This window comes from Homalodisca vitripennis, chromosome X (assembly GCF_021130785.1).
Source record: "Homalodisca vitripennis isolate AUS2020 chromosome X, UT_GWSS_2.1, whole genome shotgun sequence".
Lineage (NCBI taxonomy): Eukaryota > Metazoa > Arthropoda > Insecta > Hemiptera > Cicadellidae > Homalodisca > Homalodisca vitripennis.
Window position 1 is genome coordinate 51,031,152 of NC_060215.1, and position 16,291 is coordinate 51,047,442.

Genomic DNA, 16,291 nt, shown 5'->3' on the forward strand with positions numbered 1-16,291 from the left:
ATTTGTAAGCTTTTGGTAAAAAAGCTGTTGTAAAATAACTACCAAACAGATTTCTATCATTTTGTTGTTGTTTTTTTTTCTTATTAAATGCAGAATGTGATACATATCGTTCGTTACAAATAAAATTTGATATATAAAAAAAAAAAAATTTCAGTATTTATAAAAAAAGTTTTTTACTTTTGTATAAAAAGTTAAGTTTCAACCTAATTTGTGTGTATACAGTATTTTTAAGATTTTTTTTCTTTATACCATGATAAAGGCCATATGATTCTAAATAAAACCCATGTGTAATATCTTATTCTAGAATTTTAAAAACATGGCATTATATGTATTAACAAAATGCTGCCCGATACCGACATTTTATAAACTGTACTTCATTTGTCAGAGTTTAGAAATTACTTAGTAATGATGTAGTTTTCCCAATAAATCTAATAAAACATTAATACAACACAAATAAATATGATTAGTAAATTTAGAAACAAATACTTGCTAACATATTTACATAAAAGTTTACATTTACTAAACAATAACCCTAATAATATTTACACTGAAAATTCACGTTTTTCGCTTGAACACAACTCAAATCAAACATTACTTTTGTAAAGAAATACAGTAAAATACTGTATAAGTTACTATTTTATTTTGTATTTACTCAAATGCTTGGTTATCGGCACATAAACAACAAGAAATGCCGTTATGCAACACGGTACTCCTCCTCCACTCCCCCTCCGCTACATTCTTCTTCTTCCATAATGAATCTAAAAATACTCGATGAGTCATACTTCCTATCTCCAATCTTCTCCAAATAGACACAGGAATGACCTGACATTTTCGAATAATAAAACGTTGTTCTTATAGTTTTTGATTTAATTGATTGTCGTAATAACTTGTAAATTCCAAATTAGGTTAAATAAAGTCAGTTGTTTTTAATACTGTAATTTATTTTGTCCCCGATAAGGAAAACTCGTCCAAAAATAGTAGCTTCTTGATAAGTACCCAAATAACATACGTTTCACAGATAAAATAGAGAAACAACATAAAACTCGTATTTATTGATAGTTTGGATCCTATTGAATACAGCCGTCTGATTATTTGGCCAAAATAATCTTGTACGATATAAAATATTATCGAAATACGAAACGTCAAAATTGGCGACGCTGGCACTTTATGCACTTTTCGTATCGTCAAAATTAGCGACGCTGTGGCACTCAAAGGGTTAATCCCTTCACCTGTACCAGAGGCGGGAGCAACGTGCACCAGAAATAAAGAATAAGGTTCTTCAACGACAGTAGGCTATTTCTGTAAAATTTGTTCCCCTTTTTCTCTTTAACAATTGTCTTACTCTTTTTACAATAAAAAAACAACCCTTTGTTCTCCAACTTTATTGTTGACACTGGTTGCAACTGCCTTTTTTCGATTACTGGCTCAAGCTATTCGAATTTAGCTCTAGCTCTAGCCCCCTCCCACCAACTTTCTGCACACAAGCAGTAACACGCTCCCCCCTCCACTCTAACCGTACATACTACATCACCAACTGTGATAAAGTGTTATCTAGTGCATCTTAGTCACCTATAACTGCCTTTTTTCAGCAGAAATGGAAAAATACAATAATATTTTTTACAGGTAGAGATGTGTTGAAAGTTGATAAATTTCACTAAAAAATCATAATTTCTAACCCTTTGCGGCACCTCTTACCCTACTCCAATCATGTTTAAACTTTGAATTTCATTAAATAATAGTAAAAGGCAACTTTTTATCACTATTACGAGGGTCGTCCAGAAAGTAAAGAACGTTTTGTTATAAGTCAATAAAAACAAAAGATAAGAGCATGAAAATTTATTTATAAATACTTATAAACTTACTCTATTTTTCTACAAAATCGCCGGAACTGTCAAGGCACTTGTTGTAGCGTGGCACCAGTTTTTCTATACCGACGTTATACTGTTCTGCCGCCAAGGAATGAAGCCACGTTTTTACTCCTTCTTTGAGGTCTTCGTCACCCAAAAAGTTTTTTCCGCCTAAAAACACTTTCAACTTTGGAAACAAGTGATAGTCACTCGGAGCCAGATCTGGACTATACGGAGGGTGTCCGAAGATTTGCCATTTGAAAGAATTGAGTTCTGCTTTGGTTCGTGCACTGCAATGAGGCCGAGCATTGTCGTGGATCAGCACCACTTTCGACGACAGCATTCCGCGTCGTTTGTTCTGAATAGCGCGGCGAAGCCGATGCAAGGTCTCGATGTAGGCCTCTGAGTTGATTGTTTCGCCTCTCGGCATGAATTTTTCCATCAACTTTCGCTGCCAACTCATCAGTAACGAGTGACGGCCTTCCACTTCGTTCCTCGTCGTGCACATTAGTTCGACCTTCCTTAAATTGAATGCACAATTTTCTCACTGATGACTCGTTCATCGCATTGTCACCGTAAACTGCCTTAATTTGCCTATAAATTTCAATAGGTCGAACATTCTGTGCATTCAGAAACCGTATCACACCATGCAGTTCACACTTGGCGGGATTTTCAATTAACGCTGCCATTTTAAACTTTCACAGGAGACGCAAACGTGACCTCACGGTACCGCTACTCAGCTCACACTGAGGCAGAAGGTGTGGCTAACGAACAAGCTATCTACCGCGGTGGTGGGGGAACTGCGCCGCCCGTGATGCGCAATCGTTCTTTACTTTCTGGACGACCCTCGTATATATTGAAATATAATATAATATAAATATACAGTATAACTATATTTTTTCATTCCACCCTAATATACAGTCTATACCTTTTATCAAGTTTTGTTTAAAGAAATTCTTGTTTTGTTGAAGGTGAAGAAAGTGATACTGCCTCGTGATGACAAGGGCACTTTTCGTGCAAAAGGATTTGGCTATGTTGAGTTTGAAGACAGAGCTAGTCTCATCGAGGCTTTGTCTATGATTGACACGGTAAACCTATTTTCATCTAAACATAGTAAATAAAAGTGGATCCTGCTCTGTTGTAACTTATAATTAAATATAAGCTTAGTGTTAAATTGATGTTATGTCATATGTTATAATTTTAACCACCGCAATTGATATAACTAACCTGTATGTAGTAAGTTGTATACATCACTATATGGCATAATAACTGAGTAGTCTTGCTATTAAAGTTAGCTCATGTACAAAAAATTTCAAATAGTTTGTTGTTTTTTTACTTGTAATTTGTTTTAGTTTTTTTTCTAATGAAAATCCTGATTTCAAATCTTTCTTCAAATTTTGATACAAATTTACTAACACAGATAAAACAAGATTTGTGTATTTTCTAACTTATTTCTATGTATGTATGTGTATATATATAAATTTCAATAAACATTGAATCACAAAATGTACATGCCCTGCGGGGACTCAAACCTGAGCCTCTTACTTGCCGGGCGTGCATTTACTTTACACCACAGAGCCCTTACTTTTTACGGTTCAATTATTTTGTATTTGACCGTTTCTGTCCCATACAGGATCTGTTGAATAAGTATCGGGACTGGTTCCAAAAATCAAAATTTATTGCAGATATCATTACAATTACTTAATCTTAAAAATATAATCCTCCTGCATCGTTACATTTAGTGCAGCGAGCGTGCGTGCGCGCGCGTGTGTGTGTGTGTATGTATGTATGTATGTATGTATGTAGTTTAGATTTAAGTGGTTATGAATTGGTTTTACCAAATTTGGTGTACTACTTATTACACATATGAATAAAAGTTGGACAGAAGAAAACTATCATGGTTTACATTAATGTTTAGACATGCAAAAATCGGAGGATGCGGATTGAAGTCGCAGATAATGTGGACCAAGGGCGAGGAGGCCGTGTAGGTCAGAGAGAACGGGGCCCAAATGAGCCTGACAGAACTATGGGAGATTGGCGCTCTGGACCGCGTAGCGAGGCTGAACCCAATTCAGATGGTAAGTAATATGCAATATTTTATATAAACATACACTGATATGTACTTTTTGACGTTGTAATATTTATCCACATATTTTAATTACTGTAATTTCCCAGTTTTATGTCTACTAGTAAGTTAACCCTTATAACGGCAGTATATCTTTTCACGACTTCCAGCAAACGGCACAATATTAAAAAAAAAAAAATTTTTAATGTGTAAAGTTCATTTTTATTTTTACTTTCTATAATTATGGTAAGTATAAAAAAGTAAAAATTTTAAAATTATCTTGTACATACATATATTTATGGGACATTAAATTGTAGATATAAATAAAGTTAAAATAAAAGGCACACAAAATTTTATTACCTAAACTATAAACATTACCAGACAATTATATAAATTACACTTGTGATAAATATAAAAAAGAAATGCATGATTGTAAATATACAACTAACCTAATAGTGTTCTTTTATATAAATAGAAAACACGACGAAGGAAACCGACTCAGCAATGGTTAGACACGCACTACCTGAAGCCAAACTGCAAACAAAAGCGCGCGCGCTGTACAGCGTCTGTGCCGTGTGGCGGGGAGAGTGTCTAGACACAGTGTCTATTGTTTCAAACAATGTAACGCCACAGCTATATTTTGACGCTTGACATAGGTCAATAACCCACACACATGGTGGACGCATACCGTTAGTGACATTGATCGGATTTAAAAGGAACTTAAATTTGCTATAGACGCAGTTTTGTGTCGATGCGCTGTACCGCGTCTTTGCCGTTTGGAGATAGTTTGTCTATGCGCCATACGGCGTCTGTGACGTTATAAGGGTTAATAATGAAGACCAGATAAGTTGGAAAAACATTTAAAATTCTATTTCAAGCTTGGAATTGATGATTAAAATTCCTTTGATGGCCCTTTTAAAAGTTCATATAACCCAGAAACCATATCACTAAGTAAGAAAAACCTATAATTAGCTGTGCTTAGTGGCTGACTTCCAGAACTAACTTAAAAATGAAAATAAAATTCCAATGTTACACCTATTTATCACTCTTATAAGTATTCTTTTTTTATAATGTTTAATACCTAATTTAAGACAAGATATCCCAAAATCAACTTTAAATATCAATTTCTTGCACGATGAAAAATTGATGAAATCAGACAAAATCAACAGATGAAAACAACTAAAAACAAAACTATACAATACTATACATACTATACTATACTATACTATACAATGAAAATCAACAGTTGTTTTTTCTTAAATGGATACAAAAATATACTGATAGATATTGAAAACACTCTTAATTTTTCTCACTTAACCATCATTGTAAAGCAGGATTCATTCAGTTCTAAAATTAGTTAATCATGTGCCAGCACTTTGTTGTAACTTTTGGATAACTGCCATTGGAGATTCCTATTGGCAGTCTGTGTTGTCAATTTATTGGCTACTGCCAGCACGAAGATTAAACTATTACTGTGAATGGGCCTTATTATCATTAAAAGTGTATAGTTGAATACCTCAAAAGCAATAATTTAATTTTGAATACTTTTTTGTCATGATTTTTCTTTGTTAAATCAGTCCAAATAATCTTAACTCTTTACACCTGAATTCTTTTTTACCTGCCTGCCCCCTCAGTTCCTATTTATTTTGATATATTTCTAGTGAAAAATGTTACCATGATATATCTATAAAAATCTATCTCTCACAAAATATATTTATAAAAAGTGATTGGTGAAATACTCATCAGAGGGAAAATAATCTTGTATAGATCTTGTTTGGATTCAGTGCCATGTGTAGGATAACACATACAAAAAAGTTGTTTCCTTTATTTCTTCTAAGGAAACATTTTTCCAAGTGGACCAGACTAGATATATCTAGGCATAAGTGGTCTCTGCTTGTTTATTTTCTCTTCTGTATAATGATTAGTTTCGCAACAAGTTCATGTAGCATTTAACAGTAAAAACGAAATGAAAAAGGGTTTGAAATGCTCACATGTATACTTTGATTAGGTTCTTTATACCCACCTAAGGAAAAAACAAAATATACAGGGATAAGTTGAAAATCAGTTCCACAGGCCAACAGTTGTCAAATGTATCTCCACCACCACCATTATTTGAGGTTAAGCCAAGGCTTTCATTTTTTTCACTACCTGACAAAATTCCAATGTTGGTAGGACGATTCAACCATCATTATGTTTACTTTCATTGTTACTCGATTTGTCATTGTTCTAGGCAATACACTTGGAATGGGAAAGTAACAAAGTGCCCAGAAGTCGAGTAATAAAAACAACAGGAGATGACGATTGTTTTTGTTCAGCTGTTGGAATTAGTTCCTAAGATTGCCGTGTCATCACAGCACCAAGCAAAGACATTGCAGACCGACCGCAAAACCGACATGCTTTTTAAGGTCTGGACTGGAAAAAAAAAACAATTTAACTGCATTGCCAAAGTGACCACCTGACCGGGAATAAGACAGGAATTTAACGTACCAGGAAATAACCGGTTATAAGCCAGGAATCTTTCTATAGAATCAGAAAAATCTCAAAAACAATTTTTCCACTTCGTGTTTTTTTGTTAAAAGTTTTATTCAGCACCGAAATGGTTCTCTGAATGAATTTGTCCAACAGTTTATGGTTGTCTATTTTTGTGTGTGTTCGATAGATTGCGCAGGCCTAAAATGTACAGTGTTCACCCTATAAAAAAAGCTTAAAGTTTGGTTCAGTGAATATTATAATCTGTTTGATGGGTTGATAAGAGATGCAACCTGGGATTTTGAGTACACCAGAATGTCAGTTAGATTTTTAACAGACCTGATAAAACACCTTTTGAAGAAGAAAATAGTGGGTTTGCTACAAGTAATGCAAAGAAGAGAGCATGTTGGTCCGATATGATGCACAAGCAATGACAGAATGAGCTGAGGATTGAGCAGCAGGATACAAATTTAATACCTGGAATTGGGGATGGATCAGTGCCTTGGGATTCACCCGTAATAAAACATTTTTGGGCAAAAGAAAATCCACACTTTTACGAGGAAATCAAGAACAATCCATCACATGTGATGATTTGGGCAGAAGTGACAGGTAAATTCAGTTTGGCCCTAATTATTTTTATGGGGTCTGTAACTCAGGAAACTGAGAATGCTGAACATGTGTTATTTCCTCAACTGCAGAGATTAATGGAAGGCATTACTTTCTTTCCAACAGGACGGTACTCCACCGCATTTTGCATTGACAGTTGGAAGTCACCTTACAAAGTTCAAACAACTGGATTGATCGAGGATCAGATAATGCCTCTATCCCGTTGCCCTGGCCACCAAAGAGTCCTCACCACATTGACAATACTTTCTGGGTTGTTACTAAAAACTAGGTGCGGAAACATCGATACACCATAAATGATCATATGAAGGAAGCAGTTTGTGCGTCCTTAACTACAATCACACCAGATTTGCTTAAGAGGATGAATAAACGAATATGGCACCAAATAAAACTGTGCTTTGAGTATGATGGGATGCATACAGACGTTGCCTAATAATTTAGGTTTAGATAATAATATTATTTTAATACCAAACGTTAAAAATATTTTATTTAACCCAAGCAGTTGTTTTTCATTTAACAGTGGGTTTAGACTTTTCACCCATCCTGTAGGTTAAAAACAAAGGGAATAATTTTATGTTTTAATATCACGGTCGCATCAAAACCTCGACTGAACTAGCTGTATATACACTAGCAAAAAGCTGCACAAGCTTGGTGTTCGAGTAATAAACGCTAGTCTAAATGGATACAAGAGCTCTCATGTCTGCTGCCGTGACCACTATCGGACAGTTCTTTGCAAGAACTGGAGAGCAGTGTAGGCCATTAAAATAAACGTTGCTGAGACATCACTGCCATTTGTGAACAGACTTTGTATTGACTCTCGCAACATCCAGTGATACATCCACAAAAAGTACTTGCGACAGTTCTCAAGAGTAAAATTACATATCTTGTTCACATTATGCAACAGTAGTCGTAAAAGTTCTCTCACAGCTTTACTTTCCAGTCTAAACACAGCTTAATAATGTCACCAGCCTGCAGATGGCCAGCTAGCTGAATATACCATACAAAAGTTTTCATCGTCACGGCGGCATTGGCTGGTAGAAATCAAATCATTCTCCGATCAACTATTCACCTGGGCGACTTCCCCGAACACATGAAGGTCTGTCGGACAGTTTTTGAACTGTTCAAACCAAATAGTCCAATGTATATGAGGAGCCTTACGTCATGTTGTTTCATAGTCCATGACTATAATATAACGAACACATTGCGACTTGAACCACTGCCTTTCTTGTCATTATTTATTTTGAAATATTATTGTCATGATGAGTGATTCTATTCTTATATCATTTTAACACATTGCGTGCCACGAACCTCTACTTAACTGTCTACGGTGACTGTGCCACATGCGATGTATCAAGGGCAAATATAAAATAATTTTCACCTCAACACTTTTACAGAATCAGGTTTCCTGAAAAAGACTACCATCTATGGAAACTGTTTAGTTTGTATGCTTGCTAAGACAAACTCTTCATTATCCTTAATTTTTTTAATTGATCTCAGAAATTTAATGAATGTTCCAAATAGTGGCACTAGTTTTATACTGCGGAAATAACGTCTTATAATACATACATTCAAATACTTTATGTTGTTACGTTATTTACTGTTATGTTTATGTCAAATTATTAATGTTGAGTTTATTTATGTTTTATCTGTTTGTTTCAGGTTATAGATCTGGACCAAGAAGAGATTATGGAAATGATCGAGACAATGGCATGTACGGAGGAGGAGATAGAGAACGTCGTGGTGGTGGATTCCGAGATGATGAAAGAGACCGAGGAGGTTTCCGTAATAGTGGTTATAACCGTGGAGGGTTTCGTGATGATAGAGGAGGGGGTTTCAGAGACGAGAGAGGGGGTGGATTTAGAGAAGATAGGGGCGGTGGAGGTTTTAGAGATGATAGAGGGGGCTACCGAGATGGTGGAGGTGACCGTTATGAACGGAGAGGATATGAGGACAGAAGGGATGATCGTAGATATGATGACAGAAAAAGTGATTATGGTAGCGGTAGCAGCAGCAGTGGCGGTTCGACTTGGAGACGAGATGAAAAAGACAGAGATGTTGGACCTCCTCCTGAAAGGAGTAAGTTGTTTGTACTCATGAGGGATATTATTTCTTTGATTTTTCTTTAATAGAATTACAAATCTAGTTCAAAGATTTATTATCTACCTTTGAAATGGGTATAAATGAAATTCTTTCAGATTAAATTATAGCCGAAGTAGCAGCCACTCCATAATCTTTCATGTTTTCTTTCTTAAACTTCACATCAAAACAAGTAAAAAATACATTTATATTTTATTGTTAGATTCTTTGTGTTCTCAGGTGTTCTTACAGTAAATAATATGTTTGTTCAATTTAACAGAATACATATGGTATCCATGTTGGTATGAAACTGGAAATGTAAAATGTTCTGTATGACAATCATGGGGCTTGGTTTATAAAGATATTTTATTGATAAAGTTGCAACCGTCATTATGTACATATTGTAACATAGGTAATTTACAATATAGTCATAGGGTTTTCAAAGCAAGCTTTAAATATAATATTAAAAATATAAATTATTATACCACATACTTTGCTATTTTAAACCCTATCAAATTTAATAATACTTTTGTCATGAGTGTTTTTAATTTATTAATTACAAAGATTACTTGGAAATACTTTAAAATACATTCTAAGTTACATAACTTTTCAATAAAATAAGAGTTAAAATGAAAATGTTATAAATTATTTGTTAGTTTTTTTTTTTTTTTTTTTGCAGATAGCGAGCCCAAGACACGCACTCCGCTCAACCTGCAACCTCGTTCAAGGCCAGTGGAAGGAGGAGAGAAAGGGGTTGGAGGGGAAACTCCCACCACATCCCCTCCCAATGGGCCAGTGGCCAACTCTGCTTCCATCTTCGGTGGAGCTCGGCCTGTAGACACATCGGCTCGTGAGCGAGAGATAGAAGAGAGGTTGGCCAAGCAGCGTGAGGACCGGCCACCGCCTCGTGAGGAGTAAGTAATTCTAATTTAAAGAAATATTAATTTAGTAGCTAAATGTATTGATGTAAGACCTATAGATAAGTCTAGAAGCTGGGGAGCAACCTTGCATTGTACAAGCACAGAATCTAGTTTTTATTGAATTCACTTAAGACCTATAGATAAGTCTAGAAGCTGGGGAGCAACCTTGCATTGTACAAGCACAGAATCTAGTTTTTATTGAATTCACTTAAGACCTATAGATAAGTCTAGAAGCTGGGGAGCAACCTTGCATTGTACAAGCACAGAATCTAGTTTTTATTGAATTCACTTAAGACCTATAGATAAGTCTAGAAGCTGGGGAGCAACCTTGCATTGTACAAGAACAGAATCTAGTTTTTATTGAATTCACTTAAGACCTATAGATAAGTCTAGAAGCTGGGGAGCAACCTTGCATTGTACAAGCACAGAATCTAGTTTTTATTGAATTCACTTAAGACCTATAGATAAGTCTAGAAGCTGGGGAGCAACCTTGCATTGTACAAGCACAGAATCTAGTTTTTATTGAATTCACTTAAGACCTATAGATAAGTCTAGAAGCTGGGGAGCAACCTTGCATTGTACAAGCACAGAATCTAGTTTTTTATTGAATTCACTTAAGACCTATAGATAAGTCTAGAAGCTGGGGAGCAACCTTGCATTGTACAAGCACAGAATCTAGTTTTTATTGAATTCACTTAAGACCTATAGATAAGTCTAGAAGCTGGGGAGCAACCTTGCATTGTACAAGCACAGAATCTAGTTTTTATTGAATTCACTTTAGACCTATAGATAAGTCTAGAAGCTGGGGAGCAACCTTGCATTGTACAAGCACAGAATCTAGTTTTTATTGAATTCACTTAAGACCTATAGATAAGTCTAGAAGCTGGGGAGCAACCTTTGCATTGTACAAGCACAGAATCTAGTTTTTATTGAATTCACTTAAGACCTATAGATAAGTCTAGAAGCTGGGGAGCAACCTTGCATTGTACAAGCACAGAATCTAGTTTTTATTGAATTCACTTATTTTAAAATTTACATCTAAATAAAGTTAGCTAAACATCACCAACTATTTGACTGAAATAGTGTATTATAGTCTTTATTTCGTTAGATAATGTTCATGTAAATATTGTTAAGATATTTGACGGTTGGTTTAAAATATTTCAAACTAAACATTATGATCTTAGACAAAACATTTTTAATGAAACTAAAATTAGCGTCACTGATGGATTTTTAAAATGGTTCTTCCCTTTGAGTGCCGCAGCATTGCTAATTTTGATGCTACGAAAAGTAATATCGATAAATATGAGTAGTAGAATGTTTTCCTTTCTCTTTGGTCTGTAAAACATGTTTTGTTTGCGGTAATTTTTCTTCCAGTCACATGATGTGGCAGTCTAGTGTCATGTTTTGCATCAGCCATTCTTTTTGTTTACACGCCAAGCGTTTCAATAAATATAAACTAAAATAGTTAGTTATACAGTTTTTTGCCGTATTGTTTACAGTATAAGTAATGTAGTGACTGAGTTGTGTTCAAACGAAATACGTTACTTTCAGTGTAGAAGAAAATGAGTGAGAATAGTGTCTTTGTTTATATTTGTAGTCTTTTATTTACAAATGAGTAGGTGTAATGGAAACATTGCTGATGACTGCGATCATCTTTTACAAATGTTGAAAGTGTTTCTTCTGCATCTTTCATTAGCGGTAGGCCGGTTGGTTCCGTCGATAATGGAGAGGTTAGTGAGAGCGATGTGGAACTATCAGAAGACTGATTTAGAAAGTTTGAGTGGTTATGATGATGACACTGTGCAGATAAGGACTATGATCCTTCTTCGGCCGATTCCGACTCTTCATTTAGCACCAGAGGTAAGCTAGATCTACTTCTATAGCTAAACAAAAGACCGCATTCAGTAAATAATGGTCACGCTAGACCTAAACTTCTCAGACTACTCAGTAGCAATGAATTAGCCACAGCTAACGAGTTAGAAGCAGAGTCAATCCTGGAAGAAATTGATGATTCTCATGCCGAGGATAATCCCACTGCTGAAGAACAGCTACCTTCTGAATGGGGGAAGTGGGTCGTGATGACGACTTTCCTTTGGGCCCTGTTACTTACAGAGAACTTGCAGGGCCTAAACATATGCCAAATCCCCAGTCTGCCTCAGTGGCTTATTTTTATTTATTATTTACAAGCTTCATCAGAGAAACTGCAGGTATGCTGACCAGTCTATTTCAGAGGGCATGTACAAAGACAATTCCAGAATAAATGTATGGATACCTGTCACTATCGATGAAATGAAGGCATTCATTGTGACAATTTTGAACATGGGTATACTACAGTTGCCAACAAATTTTAGCTACTGGTTACATGACCCTCCAAAAACCAAACTTGGTTCAGACAGATGTTCTCACTGAACCGATTTCAGCTAATCCTGGAATTTTTTTCATATGGTGAACAATGAAGTTTCCACTCAGGCAACCATATGAACTGCACAAAATTTCACCCAATTGTTCAGCATGCATGTGTTTTATTTAGACATCATTACACTGCACACCAGCAAATTTCAGTAGATGAATCGCTAATTGGTACTAAAACCAGAACAATTTTGCAGCAATATCTACCGAATAAAAAACATCACCGGTGGGGCATCAAGGTTTGGATCCTCTGCGATTTCGTTGTAGATTACTGTTTGGGGTTTTTTGTCTACAAATTAGCACAATGACCCACAAGAAAAAAGAGAGATGAATGAACTAGGAACAGGTTTCTTTGTTGTAAAAAAATTATTGACACTCTGTAACTACATAAACAAAGGATACCATGTTTTTGTGGACAATTTTTTTTCCTCACTGTCTTTAGCAGAGCACTTATACAGTGTTGGGACTTATTTCACTGGAAGTGTATGATCAAATCGGAAAGGTCTGCCAGAACACTTCTGCAAGACAAGATTTGCAGTATGTGTTAACCAAATTTGTGAAGAAAGGACATTTTCTACTTCTTGCTGTGGTCACCAAGACAAGAAATCTCAGTAAAACAAGTTTTGCTATTGTCAACTTCTTCAAAGCAACAACTTCAGAAATGCCTAGAAGGATGAGAAATCAACAAGAACCACAATTGATTGCTAAGCCAAATGTCACCATTGATTATAATAAATATATGGGACGGGTTGATACATCAGATATGAAGTTGTACACCTACCTTGATGAAAGGAAAACTAAAATATTAAAAGAAAGTTACCTTCAACATTATGAATAGAATGCTTCTCAACTCCTACATATTGTATGCTGAGCATTCAATGTCCCCCACCTGACAGTAGACTTTCTACACATTTGGAATAAAACAGTTGCCTGGGAAAATGCTTAGCCTCTGCAAGGAGTGCAGTACTGAAAACACCAACACTGCACTACCTACATTTGTGTTGAATATGAAAAAGATGTACATCCTTTGTGCCTCAGCAGGCACAAATGCAAAACATAGATGTGGAACCTACTTTACAATATAAATAATTTTGTATGTATAAACGTTTTATTGTTTCTTTTGATAATAGTGTTGTTTTGGTTTTACAAAATTCCTGACACTCACATAAGAAATTTAAGTCAGTTATTTGTCTCTACATTTACTTGTCATATTCATTTGTGTTATCTTGATCTTTTAGTTTATGTATTGTGAAACCTGCACTTCTAAACTCTGACAAATGAAGTACAATTTATAAAATGTCAGTACCGAGCAGCATTTTGTTATAAATATGTACAGGGCGTCTCAAAAAGAAATTTACAAATTTGAAAATTTGTATAAAATTTATTAAACAAGGTACAGAGCTGGTTTTGGCGTTGTTTTAAAGGAAAACGGTTCAAGTTTTGACTCGCGTAGTCCATTAGTGCCTAATCGCGCCGCACAAGCGCTAGTGACAGTTATGTTAAACATGGCTGCCTTCACTGGACCGGAGCGTGCTAGTTGTGTGTTTTGGTTTGAAGAATCGAAGTCTGCGACAACAGTTCAGCGTAATTTTCGTACCAAGTACGCTAAAGATCCTCCTAGTAGGCCTACAATTTATGAGTGGCATAGTTGTTTTGTAGAAACAGGGTGCTCAGTGAAACATAAAAAATCCTCAGGTCGTCCAAGCACATCTGACGAAGTCGTTGAGCAAGTGAGACAATGTTTTGTAAATAGCCCTACGAAATCGACCCGGCGTGCATCTCGTGAGCTGCAAGTACCACATACGACGGTTTGGAGTGTGTTAAGAAAACGTTTGTACTTGAAACCATACCGATATTCGCTTTTACAAGCGATTAAAGACACTGATAAGATTGACCGTAGGAACTTCTGTGTGGATATGTTAAATCGAGTGGATGATGATGAACATTTCTTGGACAACATAATCTTTTCTGACGAGTCCACTTATCACTTATGTGGCAAGGTAAACACATAACTGTAAGATTTTGAGGCAGCGAAATTCCTCATGAAACATTACAACATGTTCGTGATTGCCCTGTTGCAACAATTTTTAATACCACAGATTGATGAGGATGACCAAGAACGAAATGTTTTCTTTATGCAAGATGGCGCACCACCACACTATCTGACTAACGTCCGGGATTTTCTAAATGACCGCTTCCCAGGTCAATGGATTGGCCGTGATGCGCCAATTGTATGGCCCCCCCGTTCCCCAGGTTTCATAAAAGATATGGTGTACGTACCTCCTTTGCCGGCCACTCTACTTGAACTTAGAGCAATAATTTACGCTGCTGCTGAGCAAGTTACACCTGAAATGCTAGTGCGAGTGTGGGAAGAAATCGACTACCGATGGGATGTCTGCAGAATAACCAACAGAAGCCACATAGAACATCATTAGTTTAAGGTAAAATACTTGAAGGTTTTTCCTTTAAAATAACACCAAAACCAGCTCTGTACCTTGTTTAATAAAATTTATACTAATTTTCAAAGTTGTAAAGTCCTTTTTGAAACGCCCTATATAATGCTATCTTTCTTTTTATTATAGAATTGTACATGTTTCATTTTGTCAGTAAAACAATGTTATAATATATTAAAATAGTTAAGATTTGTACGCCCTTTCCTATGGTATAAATAAAAACAATCTTTAAAAATACCACATAAACTTATGTTAAACAAAAAGGTATGTTAGGTTCAAACATACCTTTTTACAGAATAGCAAACATTTTGGTAAAAAACTGAAATCTTTATATTAAAAAAAAATGTGGGGTTGATATTTTACTGCAGCTTTTTCCTAAAAGCTTGAAAATATGGAGAAAACTTGCTCGGCACTTTATGCATATGACTTGGGAAAATGCCCGCTGCACTCAAAGGGTTAAACTATATTAGATTGCTGATTCTTGCAAACCTTAAAGTTCACTGAAGTTGTATTGAAACAGTCACTATGCCTATTGTATTTTTCATTTTTTTCTTCCAAATTGTATTGTCTTAGGTGTCTTAAATACGAGACATGTTTTTGAAGTAAGTACCGTTTTTAAATTACGCCGCCGCAGCGCTGCAGTTGCCGTTTAACGCATGTTCATAATGTAGCTACATCAGTTGGGAAGCCACAGACGCCATTACAACGCCGTTTGACTGAGTCTTCGTTTGTTTACGTGATTTTAAAATGCCGCCAACTATTGAGAATCCCGTCGACTGTGAAGTGCGTGCTGTGATTCGTTTTCTCTGTGGCTTATAAGCAATTGACATTCATCGTCGAATCAGCGAAATTTATGGTGAAAACATTATGAGTGAAGGAATAGTGCGGAAATGGGTTAGGGCCTTCAAAGATGGCCGCACAAACGTTCATGATAAGGAACAAAGTGGGTGACCTTCAGTCATTACCGATGATCTCATTAAAAAAGTGGACTGTAAAGTGAAAGACAATAGACGGGTTATTATCGGAAACTGTGTTCACTGTGGGTACCGAAAATGTTGAATGATGAGCACTAAACCAAACGATTGGGCAGTGCATTGAGCTTTCTCGAGCGTTATAGTAACAAGGGCGATGATTTTTTTAAGCCATATCGTTACAGGCAATGAAACGTGGGTAGCCTATGTTACACCAGAATCAAAACAACAGTCAATGGAATGGCGGCGTTCAACATCCCCTAGGAAAGTCAAATTCAAGCAAACAATTTCTGCCCAGAAAATCATGTGCACTGTCTTTTGGGACAGACAGGGTGTGTTGTTGGTCAATTTTCTGCCTCGCTGTGAAATTAATGCAGCCGCGTACTGTGAAACTTTAAACACTGCGCTGCGCAATTCATAACAAAAGGCGTGGCATGCTGAGTGCAGGTGTCGTTTT

General features: G+C 36.0%; 1 protein-coding gene across 3 annotated transcripts in view; it reads left to right on the forward strand.

Annotated features, from left to right (window-relative positions):
- The window catches only part of LOC124368990 (eukaryotic translation initiation factor 4B-like), a 69,993-nt gene that overhangs the window by 29,788 nt on the left and 23,914 nt on the right, over positions 1-16,291 (forward strand). For all 3 annotated transcript variants that reach the window (XM_046826579.1, XM_046826580.1, XM_046826581.1), the window contains exons 4-7: positions 2,819-2,935; positions 3,766-3,925; positions 8,665-9,081; positions 9,761-9,995. In XM_046826579.1, coding sequence (XP_046682535.1) covers positions 2,819-2,935; positions 3,766-3,925; positions 8,665-9,081; positions 9,761-9,995 — 929 coding nt within the window. The remainder of the gene's footprint in view (positions 1-2,818; positions 2,936-3,765; positions 3,926-8,664; positions 9,082-9,760; positions 9,996-16,291) is intronic.